Source organism: Mobula hypostoma, chromosome 3 (assembly GCF_963921235.1).
Source record: "Mobula hypostoma chromosome 3, sMobHyp1.1, whole genome shotgun sequence".
Taxonomy (NCBI): domain Eukaryota; kingdom Metazoa; phylum Chordata; class Chondrichthyes; order Myliobatiformes; family Myliobatidae; genus Mobula; species Mobula hypostoma.
The window spans coordinates 27,390,524-27,407,337 of record NC_086099.1 but is presented as its reverse complement, the minus strand read 5'-3'; the positions used below and the strand labels follow the sequence as shown (position 1 = coordinate 27,407,337).

Here is a 16,814-nt window from a genome sequence, read left to right as displayed (position 1 = left end):
CGACAAGCCTTTATTCCAGTAGTCTATTTGTCACTGTCCTGAAGTGACCAGTGACTCAAACTCCACAACTCTGGAGTGGCCAGCAAAGATTCTGACTCAGAGGAAATTCTTCATCTCCATTTCAAATGGCTGACCCACTTTCCAAAACCACAAACCCCTAATTCTGGATAAGCCCTCCCCAACCCCCTATATTACCCCGTCACTGCACTCACTGTAAACACTTTCAACTACTTTTTAAACATGGTAAATACATGCTGATATTTTTGTATATGTGCACATTTTATTCCACATCTGTATTTTAAACTTTTAACTTTTTTTATATATCATTTGTTTGTTGAATGTTGTTTTTTTTTTGTCCTATGTCACACCCTGACCAACACACCACAGCAAGTTCCTGATACATGTATGGTGAATGAGTTTGATCTTTTGTCAGGGCAAATATCCTCCCTGCATCTATTCTGTCCAGTTCCCTCAAAAATTTTATGTTGTAATAAGATGACCTCTTGTTTATTTTATGATATTTTATTTAGAGAAACAGCACAGAACAGGCCCTTCCAGCCCAGTGAGCTGTGTCACCCAGCAATCGACCTATTTAACAGTAACCTAATCAATTTACAATGACTAGTTGACCTACTAAATAGTATGTCTTTGAACTGTGGGAGGAAATGGGAGCACCTGGCGGAAACCGATGTAGTCATAGAGAGAAAGTACAAATTCCTTGCAGTTACTAGAATGTTACCTGGGGTTCAGCACCTAAGTTACAGAGAAAGGTTGAACAAGTTGGGTCTTTATTCGTTGGAGCGTAGAAGGTTGAGGAGGAACTTGATAGAGGTATTTAAAATTATGAGGGGGATAGATAGAGTCGACGTGGATAGGCTTTTTCCATTGAGAATGGGGGAGATTCAAACAACAGGACATGAGTTGACAGTTAGGGGACAAAAGTTTAGGGGTAACACGAGGAGGAACTTGTTTACTCAGAGAGTGGTAGCTGTGTGGAATGAGCTTCCAGTAGAAGTGGTAGAGGCAGGTTCGATATTGTCATTTAAAGTAAAATTGGATAGCTATATGGACAGGAAAGGAATGGAGGGTTATGGGCTGAGTGCAGGTCGGTGGGACTAGGTGAGAGTAATGCGTTCGGCATGGACTAGAAGGGCCGAGATGGCCTGTTTCCGTGCTGTAATTGTTATATGGTTATATGGTGTCGGAATTGAACTCTGAACTCCAACGCCCCAGTTGTTCTACCATCACGCTAATCACTACCCTACAGTGGCTCTCATTTGCTAATGTCATATGAGATCAGGCACAAAATGTACACCCTCCTCCATCCTAGGAATTAGCCCGATGGATGTTCCCTAAAGCCAATATACCTTTATTGAAGTAAGGAGATCAACATACCAAACTGTACAGTTGTAACAAAACTGTGCAAGTTCTATACTCTACTCTCTTGCAGTAGATCATTAGTTTGGAGATTAAAGACAAAGCAAAAGACAAATAATGAAATGATACTGAGCCACAACGTTTATACCACTACGTTTCACCGAACCGCAAAAGTGCAATTTGTACATTCTTTGCGCCTCCCTAACCTTACACAATTTTGTACATAATTGGGAATAAAAAGTAGCTTTAACTTCATTTTCCAGTGTACTTTTCATTTCAACAACATCTCCACTGGCCAGCTTGATCAGATGGGTACAGATCTGACTACAGATGCAACAGCGCATTATCCAAATGAACACAATTTTTAGATGAGTCAGGGATAATTCACCTTATTCTATTTTTACTTACCCAGAAAAACTATGAACTGCATTTGTCAATTCCACACATTTCCCAAATGCTCATGAAAAATTTTAGAAATTTCACTAGTTCAAAATTAACCTCTGTACCATTCTCTATTTAACTCAAATGATACCATTCCCATTACCATCCCAGATAACTTTTCAAAAGATAAAATTTAAAGATTAGCTTTATTTGTCACATGTACATCAAAATATTGAAACATACAGTGAAATGCATCGTCTGAGACAAAACAAATTAGTGAGGATTGTGCTGGCAGCTCACAGGTGTCTCCATGCTTTTGGAACCAACATAGCACGCCCACAATTTAGGGACTCCAACTGTATATTTTTGGAATGTGGAGGAAACCAGAGCACCCAGAGGAAACCCATATGGTCATGGGTATAATGTACAAATTCCTTAGTCAGCAGAATTGGACCCCGGTTGCTGGCTGCTACCGTGTTGCCCAAAACTTTTCATACTTGTGAGCAGCAAAGCCCATATCCGACTGTCATATGCTTATACGCATGAATACTGAACCAATTTAAACAGCTTTCTCCTAATCAAAATGCAAAAGAAACATTTACACAGCATCACACCCTCTAAAGTAATCAATGTTACAGCAGCACCGCTTTTGTCTCGGTCAAGATTCATTCCTTCTGGAAGCTTCTCCCATCTCCAAGTCACTGCCACTAGCGGCAAACCGCTTGCGTTATTTAAGCCCCCACCTGCTTCTGTTCTTTAAGATTGCTGTTGCATATCAATGTTCCAGCCAGCGCCCCATGCCAGCTGACAACTTAATTTTGGCCCCAGGCCTATCCCTGAGAAAGTGAAGTGGATGCATTCCAGCTTCCTAAACCAAACTGGAGCAAGCAGTGCTCATGATGTATTCAAGCCTCAGTGTGACTTGAATAGAATTCTCAAGTCCTTCAAGATCTAAATATTGTCTGGCATCTACAAAACCAAAAAAAAAATGTAAATACTTTGTGAAGATATTTACATTGTAGGAAATGCTCTCATTAATTAGCCAAATATCCTCAAATAGGTTGCGGTGTCACCTTCTTGAATTACAGCACTTTTTCTTAGAACATAGAATGGAACACAGTAGTCCCTTTAGCCCACAATGTTGTTGCGACTTTTTAACCTACTCTAAGACCAACCTAAGCCTTTCCTCCCGTATACTCTCTATACAAGAGCATCTTCAATATCCCTAATGTATCCCCCTCTCCCTGCACTCCTGGTGGAGTTTTCCACACCCCCACTACTTGGGTAACAAAAAAAAAATCCTATTTCTGACGTCTACCCTGTATTTTCCTCCAATCATCTTAAAAATATGTCCCTTCAAATTAGTCATTTCTGTCCTGGGAAAAGGTCTCCGACTATCCACTCGATCTATGCCTCTTATTATCTTGTACATCTCAATCAAATCTCCCCTCATCTTCCTTCACTCTAGCTTGTTCATCTCAAGCCATGCTCTCCAAGCCTGGCAGCATCTTGGGAAATCTCCCCTGTACCCTCTCTAAAGCTTCTTTGAGGCCCTCCATTGGTTGGGGTTGACCATGGAGGCTGCACCCCATCTTTCTATGTGATACACAAACCAGTATGCAAGAACAATATGGAGAGCAAGCTGTTGCCCATGTAGCAGGCTCCCCCTCTACCCTCAGCTGATGAATCAAAATGAACAGCAGAGACCAATACAATATGGCACCAGTGACATTGCAGGAGTTGCCAGTCAGTGTTGAATTCAAGGACTCCAACTCCAGATTCCACCCCCCCACCCCCGGGGTTTACTCCTGAATCGAAGACAGTGGAGGTTTGAGATCAGAGGTTTCCTTCTATTATCTAAATGGGGAGAAGGTTCAAATATCAGAGGTGCAGAGGGACTTAGGAGTCCTCGTGCAAGACTCCCAGAAGGTTAATTTACAGGTCGAGTCTGTGGTAAAGAAGGCAAATGCAATGTTGGCATTTATTTCAAGGGGAATAGAATATAAAAGCCAGGAGATAATACTGAGCCTTTATGAGAGGACACTAGTCAGCCACACTTGAAGTATTGTCACCAGCTATGGGCCCCATATCGCAAAAAGGATGCGCTGTTATTGGCAAGAGTCAAGAGGAGGCACACGAGGATGATTCTGGGAATGAAAGGGTTAACAAATGAGGAGCGTTTGGCTGCTTTGAGCCTATACTCTCTGGAAATTAGAAGAACGCACAAGGATCTCAGTGAAACCTACCAAATGTTGAAAGACAAGGTGGATGTGGAGAGGATGTCTCCTCTGCCCAGGGAAGCAGTTGGGGCTTCTTCACCAACTATATTTAAGATACAGTTAGATAGGTTTTTACATAGTAAGGGAATTAAGGGTTACAGGGAAAAGGCAGGTAGATGGAGCTGAGTTTACGGACAGATCAACCATGATCTTATTGAATGGTGGGGCAGGCTCAATGGGCTGGATGGCCTACTCCTGCTCCTATTTCTAATGTTCTTATGTTCCTCTGGTTCGGGTATCCAGAACAAGAGGGCACAGCCTCAAAGTTGAGGAGCAACCCTTTAGAACAGAGGCAAGGAAGAATTTTTTTTTAGTCAGAGTAGCGAATCTGTGGAGCTCTGCCACAGTCTGCAGCGGAGGCCAAGTCAGTGGGTATATTTAAGGTGGAATTTGATAGTTTCCTGATAAGTCAGGGCATGAAAGGATATGGTGAGAGGGCAGGTGTATGGGGCTGAGTGGGATCCAGGATCAGCCATATTGGAATGGTGGAGCAGACTCGATGGGCTAAATGGCCTAATTCTGCTCCCATGTCTTAGTCTTATGAGCTGCCTACCATGGGTGATCAGCCCCATCTGCCTGAAATGACTGGTTTTAAGGCACCAGTAACCCACCTTTGTTCCTTCTCATTTCTATAGAAATGGATCCTCTGGGCTCCATAGCTAAGCCACATGTGAAAGCCAGGAGCTGGACTTGGTTGTTAGAGACTATAATGGACTGTGTCAGTGGTGGGGAAGATGCTGGAGTCAATTATAAAAGATGAAATTACGACACATCTGGATAGCAGTAACAGGATCGGTCCAAGTCAGCATGGATTTACGAAGGGGAAATCGTGCTTGACTAATCTTCTGGAATTTTTTGAGGATGTAACTATGATAATGGACAAGGGACAGCCAGTGGATGTAGTGTACCTGGACTTTCAAAGCCTTTGATAAAGTCCATAGAAATTTCACACGTGGCTTAGCTACTGAGCCCAGAGGATCCATTTCTATGGGCATGAGAAGGGGGCACAGTCCATTGGGAGGATTTAGTAGATACTGGGAGCTTATCCCCACTACCATCCCCCTCCAGCTATATTAACCTTAAGGAAGCTCCAAAGCTTCCACATCCTTCCTATAATGAGGCAACCAGAGCTGAACACAATATTCCAAGTGCTGGCTAACCAGAGTTTTATAGAGCTGCAACATTACGACATGGCTCTTGAACTCAATCCCCTACTAATGAAGAGCAACACACCACATGGCTTCTTAACGATCTTATCAACTTGTACCGCAAGTCATTGTTGGCCAATAATGAAGAGGAACAATTGATAGATTGCCAAATACTGACAGCGTGTTACTTGAAAGAAAACATGGTGTTGCTATAGCGCCTGCTGTCTTTCCTTCATTATAGTGCAGCTTTGGGATTTAGGTGGTGCAGTCAGAGTAGCTTTTCTAAAGCTTACCACATCGTCCAACAACTGTTCAGCACTTAGAAAGGAAATCCTGAAATTCGTACAGATGAGTTTTCCATAAAATCCCCGTTGCAATGAATCTTCCCGACTATATTTCACAACAGTGTTTGCTTCACAAATTACAAGTTCCCCTGTGAAAGGCAAAGTGGAAAACATTAAAAACTTGGAAAGTCAATTATTTACATTGTATTGACATATTCGATAAAGAAAATTAAAATAGATAACCCTTTATTCCTAGACTCACTATATTACTAAATCCCTCATCCCAGTAAAACTCCACTGTACTTTCTCCAAGGTACAGAAATCCTTGATAAATTCTGATGCCTAATCTCAAATAATAATGAGGCAGCCTACAGAGAAGAAGTAATCACCCTGACACAGAGGTGTCAAAAAAAAAAACCCTCTCCCTCAAAGTTGCAAAAACAAAGGAGCAGGTTGTGGACTACAGGAGGCATGGAGACAGGCTAACCCCTATAGACATCAATGGATCTGGGGTTGAGAGGGTGAACAGCTTTAAGTTCCTTGGCATACACAGGTTGCCTGTACATACTGACTGTGTGGTTCAAAAGGCACAACAATGCCTCCTTCACCTCAGACAGTTGAAGAAGTTTGGTATGGGCACCCAAATCCTGAGAACTTCCTACAGGGGTGCAATTGAGAGCATCCTGACTGTCTGCATCACTGCCTAGTATGGGAATTGTACTTCACTCAGTTGCAGAACTCCGCACAGCCCAGCACATCTATAGATGTGAACTTCCCACTATTCAAGACATTTACAGAGACAGGTGTGTAAAAAGGGCCTGAAGGATCATTGGGGACCTGAGTCACCCCAACCACAAACTGTTCCAGCTGCTACCATCCGGGAATCGGTTCCGCAGCATAAAAGCCAGGACCAACAGGCTTCTTCCACCAGGCCATCAGTCTGCTTAATTCATGCTGATGCAATTGTATTTTTATGTTACATTGACTGTCCTGTTGTACATACTATTTATTACAAGTTACTATAAATTGCACATTCTACATTTAGATGGAGACATAACATAAAGATTTTTACTCTTCATGTATGTGAGGAAGTAAGTACTAAAGTCAATTCAATGCCAGACACAATAATACAGTTGAGGCATAATAAATATGAAATGTTTACTCTCCTTTATAATATTGCACTGTTAATGGATTTTAAAATAATGGCAGGAAACCAAAGTTAATTTATGTGTTTAATTAATAGAATGCTATGAATTTCCGGATTCCTCCTGTAAGAGACTCTACACTATAACTCCAAAATAAGTTGATCAGCACCCAGTTTATCACTGGAAGCCTGAAAATATTGGAAAGGAAACAGGAATTAATTTCTTTTTTGATACAGTTCTGCTATGGAAACCAGCGAGCTCACATGCTTGGATAATGCTGGTGACCCTTTCAACTTTGGATCCGTCATAAGTAAATTCACATTATTCGGTCTTCCCACCCATTTGTCCCATTTATACTCCAGCCAATTTATCTGGGTGGGATCCACTGCCACACCCAAAGTCCTTGTCTATTTTCCAATGGGGAAATCAATGAATAACAATCAACTCTAAATTCTTCCCTCCAGAAAAGGATTATATATTTTTTACCTGGTAATAAGTGTGGCTTCAAGTCATCATTACTTTCCTTTTTTTTAATTTCCTGATGAGGAGAAAAAAAATATTATCAACCCATGAATGTAGAAAACAATCTGGATAAACTCCGGAACAATCATAATTATATGATACATGATCTCAAAAGGATTGCTCAAGCGTAGGTAAACTTGTGGAGCATTATTCTACAATATGAATAGAGGAATCATAGAAATTCATAAGAGAAAAGCAATCTACGACAGCCAAAAGACTGATGATAAACAATTGCTGACTCGAAACCTCAACTGTTTCATACTCCATAGATCATTACTGATTAAGTATTTCCAGCATTGTAGTATTATTTCAGATTTACAGCGTACTTTGGTTCTGTTGGCAGCCCAATTCTCTTGATAAAAAGCCACACAATTACAGCATTTCCTGTCACCCGTGATTTCTAAATGCTTTGTTTTTCTGTTTCCCATTCAATACAATAAAAACTAGACGCCAAATAGTTAGTGGAAAAGAAACTGAATTTTCCTTCAGTTCTACTCCTACATCTATGCCTCTAACATTGACTTCTCTGCTAACAGAGGTGGGTCCTAAAGTTAAAAGTACATTATCAATGTATAAATTATATAACCTTCCATTCATTTGCTTACAGGCAGCCACAAAACAAGAACCCTGAAAGAAACCAATAAAAAAAGACCTACATCCAATACACAAAGAAAAAAAAGATACAAATCATGCAAACAATGAAAGCAAGCAAAAACATTCAGGAAAAAAAAGTGAGTCCATAGCTTTGAAGCCTGGAGCAGCTGGAGCCTCAGCTCATCCCAGAGCGGGGCAAATCTTAACGAGCCTCGCAGACACGAAGCCCGTAGCAGGACGTAGCCTCAGCTTCAGCACCAGGGCTTGTGGAGGGTGGAGTAAAACATCGTAGAGCAGCGAGCAGCCCGACGCTCACCTCCAGACCCCGACACCCGGCCTCTTCAATGCATCAAACGCTAATCTTTATTCCGTTCCAGAGACGCTGCCTGACCTGCTGAGTTCCTCCCCCCAGCATTTTGTGTGTGTTACTCTGGACTTCCAGCACCTGCAGAATTTCCTATGTTTATTTATATTTATTTATTGAGCTACAGCATGGAATAGGCCCTTCCCGCCCTTTGAGCCACACCGCCCAGCAATCTCCCAGTTTAATCCTAGCCTAGTCACAGGACACTTTGCAATGACCAAAGAACCTACTAACCAGCAAGCCTTTGGACCGTGGGAGGAAATGAGAGTACCCGGAGGAAATCCAAGCAGTCATGGGGAGAATCACAAACTCCTTAAAGGCAGTGGCAGGAATTGAACCTGGGTCACCTGGACTGTAGTGCTGTGCTTGCCATTACGCTACTCCGCTGCCACAATGGATCATTATTAACCACTTTATTTAGGTCTCTCAATCTTATACATCAGTTAAACTTCCCCTCTGGTTTGCTTGTTCTTAAGAAAAAAAATCCTTGCCCTAAACAAGTTTTTCCTATAAATCAATCTTTCCTACCCTTGCAATATTCTCATTAAAAAAAAATGAAGGATTAGGCCACGTGGCTCTTCAAGCTCACTCTGCTACTGGTCAAGTTCAATAGCTAATTTACTGATTCATCATGTGCCTTTTTGATCCCTTACAGTACACCCCTAAGCATTTGAAGTCACCACTGCAGTAAACCTTTGCAGTCACTATTTCAGGTGTAGGAAATGCAACAACTACTTTACACACAGCTTGATTGCACAAACACAAACATTCTGGTTTCAGTAAAAGTTGATTACAGGATAAATAAAGGACAGGATATTAAAAATAAGCATCCCAGATTGTATGGGTGGTATGGTAGCGTAGCGTGTCACGTTCTGGGCTCAATTTCCGTAACTGCGTGGGTTTCCTCCAGGTGCTTCACTTTCCTCCCTCATTCCAAGGACATACGGGTAGGCTAGGAAGTTGTAGGCATGCTGTTTTGACACCGGAAACGTGGAAATCTGCAAGTGATGCATTTCACTGCATGTTTCGATGTTCATGTGACAAATAAAGCTAATCTTTATTTTCTCTGAACTGGGAGTCACAGAATTTTCAGACAGTCCATCAGGCAGGGAGTGCCTCATTTCAAGTAAAACCATTTAAGCAGGCAGTGCTCACTTGCTTCTACATTGAAATATTAGCCTGGGTTTTTGTGCTGAATTTACAGGACTGGACCATGAATCCAGACCCGACTCAAAAGGAACCATAGGTCATTACACTCCAACGTCCCTCAGTTCTTGTGCACTTCTCAGAATCCTTTTAGACACTGCATAGTCCACTGATTCATATACTTTTAGTGATTGTAGTTGTCTGGGTAGAATCTTCAAAATCAATTTTCTAACCATCTTAACTCTGAATACTTCTTAACCACAATTGAAATCATTTTGTAATCATAATGATACAAGTCAGTGCTCTGTTAATTGTGCTGTGTCCTCCCATGTGCCCTACAAAATCCAATGTGGGGATTGCAGCAAATATTACGCCCACCAAACTGGGTGAAAACTATCCACAAGATCCATGAACACGAATTGTGAAGCAACTTGACTAACTCTCCCTAGTCTCCATCTGTTTAAGTGGCATGACCAACTCTCCCTAGTCTCTACCCGTGAAGATCAAGAGGGGCACAAATTCAAACGGGCATCAGTGAATATCATGGTGCAAGCAAACACAAGGCATGCAAGAGAAATACTAAAAGTGTGGTTTTCTGCAAACAATTCTGTAAACAAACAGAGACCTCAATCCTATTTAAGAGCTGGTGCGGGCAAAATTCCAGACCACAGCACACAGATAGTCAGTGATGAGATTTCCTCCCCACATCACCAGTAAGTTTCTGAAATGACATCCAATCAGCTGAATGAAAAGTATATAAAGGCCAAGCATTCAGAGGGCACTCCACAAATTGACAGAGCACTAACAATTTCTCCTCGCATGGTGACAAAATGTTTGCAGGTAAATTTCTAAGACTGAAGAATGACTCAACACAACTGTCCAAGCTACATATCTTCCGAACTAGTTCCAATTATACAAGTGTCAATGGGCTGGGTATGGAGGTGGGGTGGGTGCAGAGACATTTACTTTACCCTCCTGAGACAATTACTCACATTGCAACCCATCAGCAGCCATCACCTTCAAGCAAATAAGTCTCGCCAAGATATGTACTTACATTTGCAGAGATCTCAAGTTCAAGTTAAGTTGGTTGCCATTCAATTGTGCTCATGTATACCGCCAAATGAAAAGGTGTCTCTCCAGACCAATGAGCACAACACACACACACACACACACACACACACACACACACACACACGGTAATATTACCATAAATAAATTAACAAACAATAAGGTGCATTTACGATAGAAGCTAAAAAGTAAACAGTATAACCCTACTGGTACTTCGTAGGTGATGACACCCGGGTGGTGGCAGGGAATTCTAGTCTTACAGCCTGGTGGAAGTACGTAGCTGTTTCCCACGCTAACAGTTCTTGCTTTAATGTTATCTTCTGCCTCTCTCTATACCCAGAAGCATCTATTTAAGGAGTTAACCTAACCAAGCCACTCGATTTCAGGAGGAGAAAAAAATTGACATTTTAAACATTGTGCAGAGTACTAAGTTAAGACAGCAATGCGTGGATAATTGAGGGAGAAGGTAAATGAACATGCCTTTTCAAGCCAGCTTGAAAAGCGAGATTGATCTTGGAGTAGGTTAAAAGGTGCATGTACTGAGTTGTACAGTTCTACGTTCACTTAGCGCTCAGCAAAGTACAGCATTTCCCCGGAGTATTTTAGCACAAGAACAATTCAATCAATTTCCCTCCACTCCACTGAAGATTGCTGCAAAAAAAAAGTTGGCTGAAGAGCTTGTTCTTCTAAATTAAACGACATTCATACATAAATACTAACACAGGGCAATGATGGCAAACATCAATAGTCCTGTCACCACTGCTGCAGCATCTGCAGGCAGTTTTACTGCTCGGGGTAAAAGAGAGGCAAGACTGCACAGGCATGTGATGTCAGCCAGTACAGCGCGAAAGGTTAAAAAGAAGACCGCCATATCTAGCGGGCAGCGGAGTGATAGGGCTTTGCCTCAATGGGCTTAGGTGGTAACGGGATGAGGCGAGGTAGGATTACCGGTGTTACTTGCGGAAAGGAGGAAGTATGTGTGTGAGGCCAGTTATCTGTGCTCGGTGTCAGATGTGGGAGGTCCTGGAGTCTCCCAGCCTCCCGGACGGCCATATCTGCACGAGGTGTATCGAGCTGCAGCTCCTAAGGGACCGAGTTAGGGAACTGGAGATGCAGCTCGATGACCTTCATCTGGTCAGGGAGAGCTAGGAGGTGATAGAAAGAAGTTACAGGCAGGTGATCACACCAGGGCCACGGGAGACAGACAAGTGGGTCACAGTCAGAAGGGGGAAGGGGAAGAGTCAGGTACTAGAGAGTACCCCTATGGCTGTACCCCTTGACAATAAGTACTCCTGTTGGGGGGGGGGGGAACAGCCTACCTGGGGGAAGTGACAGTGGCTGTGCCTCTGGCACAAAGTCTGGCCCTGTGGCTCAGGAGAGTAGGGAAAGGAAGAGGAAGGCAGTAGTGATAGGGGACTCTATAGTTAGGGGGGCAGAAAGGCGACTCTGTGGACACAGGAAAGAAACTCGGATGTTCCTTTGCCTCCCAGGTGCCAGGGTCCGGGATGTTTCAGATCGTGTCCAAGATCTCCTGCAGTGGGAGGGAGAACAGCCAGAGGTCGTGGTACATATTGGTACCAATGACATAGGTAGGAAAAGGGAAGTGGTCTTGAAAAAAAGAGTACAGGGAAGGAAGTTGAGAAGCAGGACCGCAAAGGTAGTAATCTAGGAATTACTGCCTGTGCCACACGACAGTGAGTATAGGAATAGAATGAGGTGGAGGATAAATGCGTGGCTGAGGGATTGGAGCAGGGGGCAGGGATTCAGATTTCTGGATCATTGGGACCTCTTTTGGGGCAGGATGTGACCTGTACAAAAAGGACGGGTTGCACTTGAATCCCAGGGGGACCAATATCCTGGCAGGGAGGTTTGCTAAGGCCACTGGGAAGAGTTTAAACTAGAATTGTTGGGGGATGGGAACCGAACTGAAGAGACGTTTGGCTCACAAATAGAGAAAGCTTGGAGACAGTGTGTGAGGGAGGATAGGCAGGTGATAGAGAAGGGACGCGCTCAGACCGATGGTTTGAGATGTGTCTATTTTAAATGCAAGGAGTATTGTGAACAAAGCGGTTGAGCTTAGAGTACTTAGAGCTATGATGTGGTGGCTATTACAGAGACTTGGATAGCTCAGGGGCAGGAATGGTTACTTCAGGTGCTGGGTTTTAGATGTTTCAGAAAGGACAGGGAGGGAGGCAAAAGAGGTCGGGGCATGGCATTGTTGATTAGAGATAGTGTCATGGCTGCAGAAAAGGTGCACGCCATGGAGGGATTGTATGGAGTGTCTGTGGGTGGAGGTTAGGAACAGGAAGGGGTCAATAACTTTACTGGGTGTTTCTTCATAGGCTGCCTAATAGTAACAGGGATATCGAGGAGCAGATAGGGAAACAGATCCTGGAAAGGTGTAATAATCACAGAGTTGTCATGATGGGAGATTTTAATTTCCCAAATATTGATTGGAACCTCCCTAGAGCAAGGGGTTCAGATGGAGTGGAGGTTGTTAGGTGTGTTCAGGAAGGTTTCTTGACACAATATGTAGATAAGCCTACAAGAGGAGAGGCTGTACTTGATTTGGTATTGGGAAATGAACCTGGTCAGGGGTCAGATCTCTCAATGGGAGAGCATTTTGGAGATAGTGATCATAATTTTATCTCCTTTACAATAGCATTGGAGAGAGATAGGAACAGACAAGTTAGAAAAGTGTTTAATTGGAGTAAGGGGAATGTTGAGGCTATCAGGCAGGAAATTGGAGGCTTAAATTGGAAACAGATGTTCTCAGGGAAAAGTACAGAAGAAATGTGGCAAATGTTCAGGGGATATTTGTGTGGAGTTCTGCATAGTCATAGTTATAGACAGGGAAGTTATGGTAGGGGACAGGGACGTTATGGTAGGGTACAGGAACTGTAGTGTACAAAGGCTGTAATAAATCTAGTCAAGAAGAAAAGAAAAGCTTACCAAAGTTTCAGAGAGTGAGGTAATGTTAGAGATCTAGAAGATTATAAGGCTAATAGGAAGGAGCTTAAGAAGAAAATTAGGAGAGCCAGAAGGGGCCATGAGGAGGCCTTGGCGGGCAGGATTAAGGAAAACCCCAAAGCATTCTACAAGTATGTGAAGAGCAAGAGGATAAGATGTGAAAGAATAGGAGTCAAGCGTGACAAAGGGAAAGTATGTATGGAACCGGAGGAAATAGCAGAGGTACTTAATGAATACTTCACTTCAGTATTCACGATGAAAAAGGATCTTGGTGATTGTAGTGATGACTTGCAGCAGATTGAAAAGCTTGAGCATGTAGATATTAAGAAAGAGGATGTACTGGAGGTTTTGGAAAGCATCATGTTGGATAAGTCACCAGGACTGGAGGAGATGTACCCCAGGCTACTGTGGGAGGCGAGGGAGGAGATTGCTGAGCCTCTGGCGATGATGTTTGCATCATCAATGGGGGCGGGAGAGGTTCTGGAGGATTGGAGGGTTGCGGCTGTTGTTGCTTTATTCAAGAAAGGGAATAGAGATAGCCCGGGAAACTATAGACCAGTAAGCCTTACTTCAGTGGTTGGTAAGTTGATGGAGAAGATCCTGAGAGGCAGGATTTATGAACATTTGGAGAGGTATAATATGATTAGGAATGGTCAGCATGACTTTGTCAAGGGCAGATTGTGCCTTACGAGCCTGATTGAATTTTTTGAGGATGTGACTAAACACATTGATGAAGGAAGAGCAGTAGACGTAGTGTATATGGATTTCAGCAAGGCATTTGATAAGGTACCCCATGCAAGGCTTATTGAGAAAGTAAGGAGGCATGGGATCCAAGGGAACATTGCTTTGTGGATCCAGAACTGGCTTGTCCACAGAAGGCAAAGAGTGGTTGTAGACGGGTCATATTCTGCATGGAGGTCAGTGACCAGTGGAGTACCTCAGGGATCTGTTCTGGGACCCTTATTCTTCGTGATTTTTATAAATGATCTCCATGAGGAAGTGGAGGGATGGGTTAGTAAGTTTGCTGATGACACAAAGGTTGGAGGTGTTGTGGATAGTGTGGAGGGCTGTCAGAGGTTACAGCAGGACATTGATAGGATGCAAACTGGGCTGAGAAGTGGCAGATGGAGTTCAACCCAGATAAGTGTGAAGTGGTTCATTTTGGTAGGTCAAATATGATGGCAGAATATAGTATTAATGGCAAGACTCTTGGCAGTGTAGAGGATCAGAGGGATCTTGGGGTCCAAGTCCATAGGATGCTCAAAGCAGCTGCGCAGGTTGACTCTGTGGTTAAGAAGGCGTACGGTGTATTGACCTTCATCAATAATGGAGTTGAATTTAGGAGCTGAGAGGTAATGTCGCAGCTGTATAGAACCCTGGTCAGACCCACTTGGAGTACTGTGCTCATTTCTGGTCGCCTCACTACAGGAAGGATGTGGAAGCCATAGAAAGGGTGCAGAGGAGATTTACAAGGATTTTGCCTGGATTGGGGAGCATGCCTCATGAGAATAGGTTGAGTGAACTCGGCCTTTTCTCCTTGGAGCGACGGAGGATGAGAGGTGACCTGATAGAGATGTACAAGATGATGAGAGGCATTGATCATGTGGATAGTCAGAGACTTTTTCCCAGGGCTGAAATGGTTGTCACAAGAGGACACAGGTTTAAGGTGCTGGGGAGTAGGTACACAGGAGATGTCAGGGGTAAGTTTTTTTTTACACAGAGATTGGTGAGTGCATGGAATGGGCTGCTGGCAACGGTGGTGGAGGCGGATACGATAGGGTCTTTTAAGAGACCTTTGGATAGGTACATGGAGCTTAGAAAAATAGAGGGCTATAGGTAAGCCTTGTAACTTTTAAGGTAGGGACATGCTCCACTCAACTTTGTGGGCCGAAGGGCCTGTATTGTGCTGTAGGTTTTCTAGGTTTCTATCAATTCATACTTGGTGAAATTAAGTCAGTTTGCAGACTAAATGGTGATTTTTTTCATGCACTGCACTGACCTCCAACTACCTAGAGTAACTAAATCATCAGCTCCTTTCTTGGCAATTGGAGTCTAATAAAAAAGTACATTTGATTAAAAGCATTCCTCACTTGCCTTTGAGTTGCACGTCAAAACAGAACCAAGCATAGTTTTTCCTTTCCTCTTGGTGAAATGAATTTGAGACTGCTAGGGCGTCATGGCAGCATTGTGGTTAGTGCGACACTACTACACCTTGGGGCGTTGGGAGTTTGGAGTTCAATTCCAACACCATCTGTCAGAAGTTTGGAGAGGAAGGAGTAAAGATGGCACCAGAGGTTTTTGCAGACCCAGGCAACTTCTTTCAGTTTGTCCGTGAAAAGTTTAATTCTCCTCTTCTCATGCCTCTTTTCTTTTTCCAAGATGGCTGGAGTTCTATCTGTGTCCATGATCTACAGCTACAGCTCAAGCTACCATTCTTCACGGGCAGTGGGTTCTGACTTTCACAACTTGCTGACCAACCTGATGTTTCCATCTCTCCAGGTGTGGCTTGGAAAACTTGTGCCACCAGGGTGCGACCCTGTGGACGACCCGATTCCTCGCCGAAGTCGATGACTGAATCATCACAGGAGATTGAGACACTGAGACAGTGGGTGGTGTGTGCAGCCCGTCGCAGGCCCCTGCACTCAGAGTGTGCAGGGGTTTTTGATGGACTCTGGATTATGATCTCTGGGGGCTGTGCTATTGCTTGCATGGTGGGTGTTGGGCGTTGATGCTTTTGCATGGGGAGGTTTTTGGGGGATCTAAAATTTTCTGTCATTCATTCTTCGGGTTTTTCCCATTTTGCAGATGTCTGCGAAGAGTAAGAATTTCAGGTTGTATACTATATACATTCTCCGATATCAAATGCAACTATTGAACCTTCCCATGAGTGTGTGGGTTTCCTCCGGGTGATCGTTTCCTCCCACAGCCCAAAGATATACTGGTGATTAGGTTAATTAGTCATTGTAAATTGCCCCGTGATTAGGCTAGGTGTAAATAAGTGGTTTGCTGGGCAGCGTGGCTTGTCTGTTCTGTGTCGTATCTCTAAATAAATAAAAATGAAAACCTGTGATGTAGATGTTCAGTACTTAGAATGAAAAGTATTCTCCTGCTGAGAATGACATGGCGTATGCAATTCTGGCCGTTAACTATCATTGTTATAGCTCAAGTGTATTGTGACATTCATTGTGAAAAGCTCCAAAGACCGCCCAAAATAAAATAAACATGACCCTGGCATCAAGGTTTCCTTTGATTTCTGTGTGCATGGGTGGGAAGGAGGCAAGGGGCTTGTTTTGTTGTTGTCATTTAGTGCTTGTTGTATTCTGGATTGTTCTGCCTAGCACTGTGGCAATGCCACATCGGCCCCAGAATGTGTGGAGACACTTGTGGGCTGCCCCCAACACATTCCTGAGTATGCTGGCTAATGCAAGCGACACAGCTCACTGTATGTTTCCATGTATATCCGATAAATAAATCTGAATCTGACTTAATAAATGCACTCTCACACTCTACTTGCCTTCTTAGGTCAGGCAGCTCAC

At 43.3% G+C, this 16,814-nt stretch overlaps 1 protein-coding gene across 2 annotated transcripts in view; it reads right to left on the bottom strand.

Moving 5' to 3' along the window:
* mtmr12 (myotubularin related protein 12) overlaps positions 1 to 16,814 on the bottom strand; it is a 99,150-nt gene that overhangs the window by 52,899 nt on the left and 29,437 nt on the right. For both annotated transcript variants that reach the window (XM_063042798.1, XM_063042800.1), the window contains exons 2-3: positions 7,101 to 7,152; positions 5,479 to 5,618 (exon numbers count right to left, since the gene is read on the bottom strand). In XM_063042798.1, the coding sequence (XP_062898868.1) occupies positions 5,479 to 5,618; positions 7,101 to 7,152 (192 nt within the window). The remainder of the gene's footprint in view (positions 1 to 5,478; positions 5,619 to 7,100; positions 7,153 to 16,814) is intronic.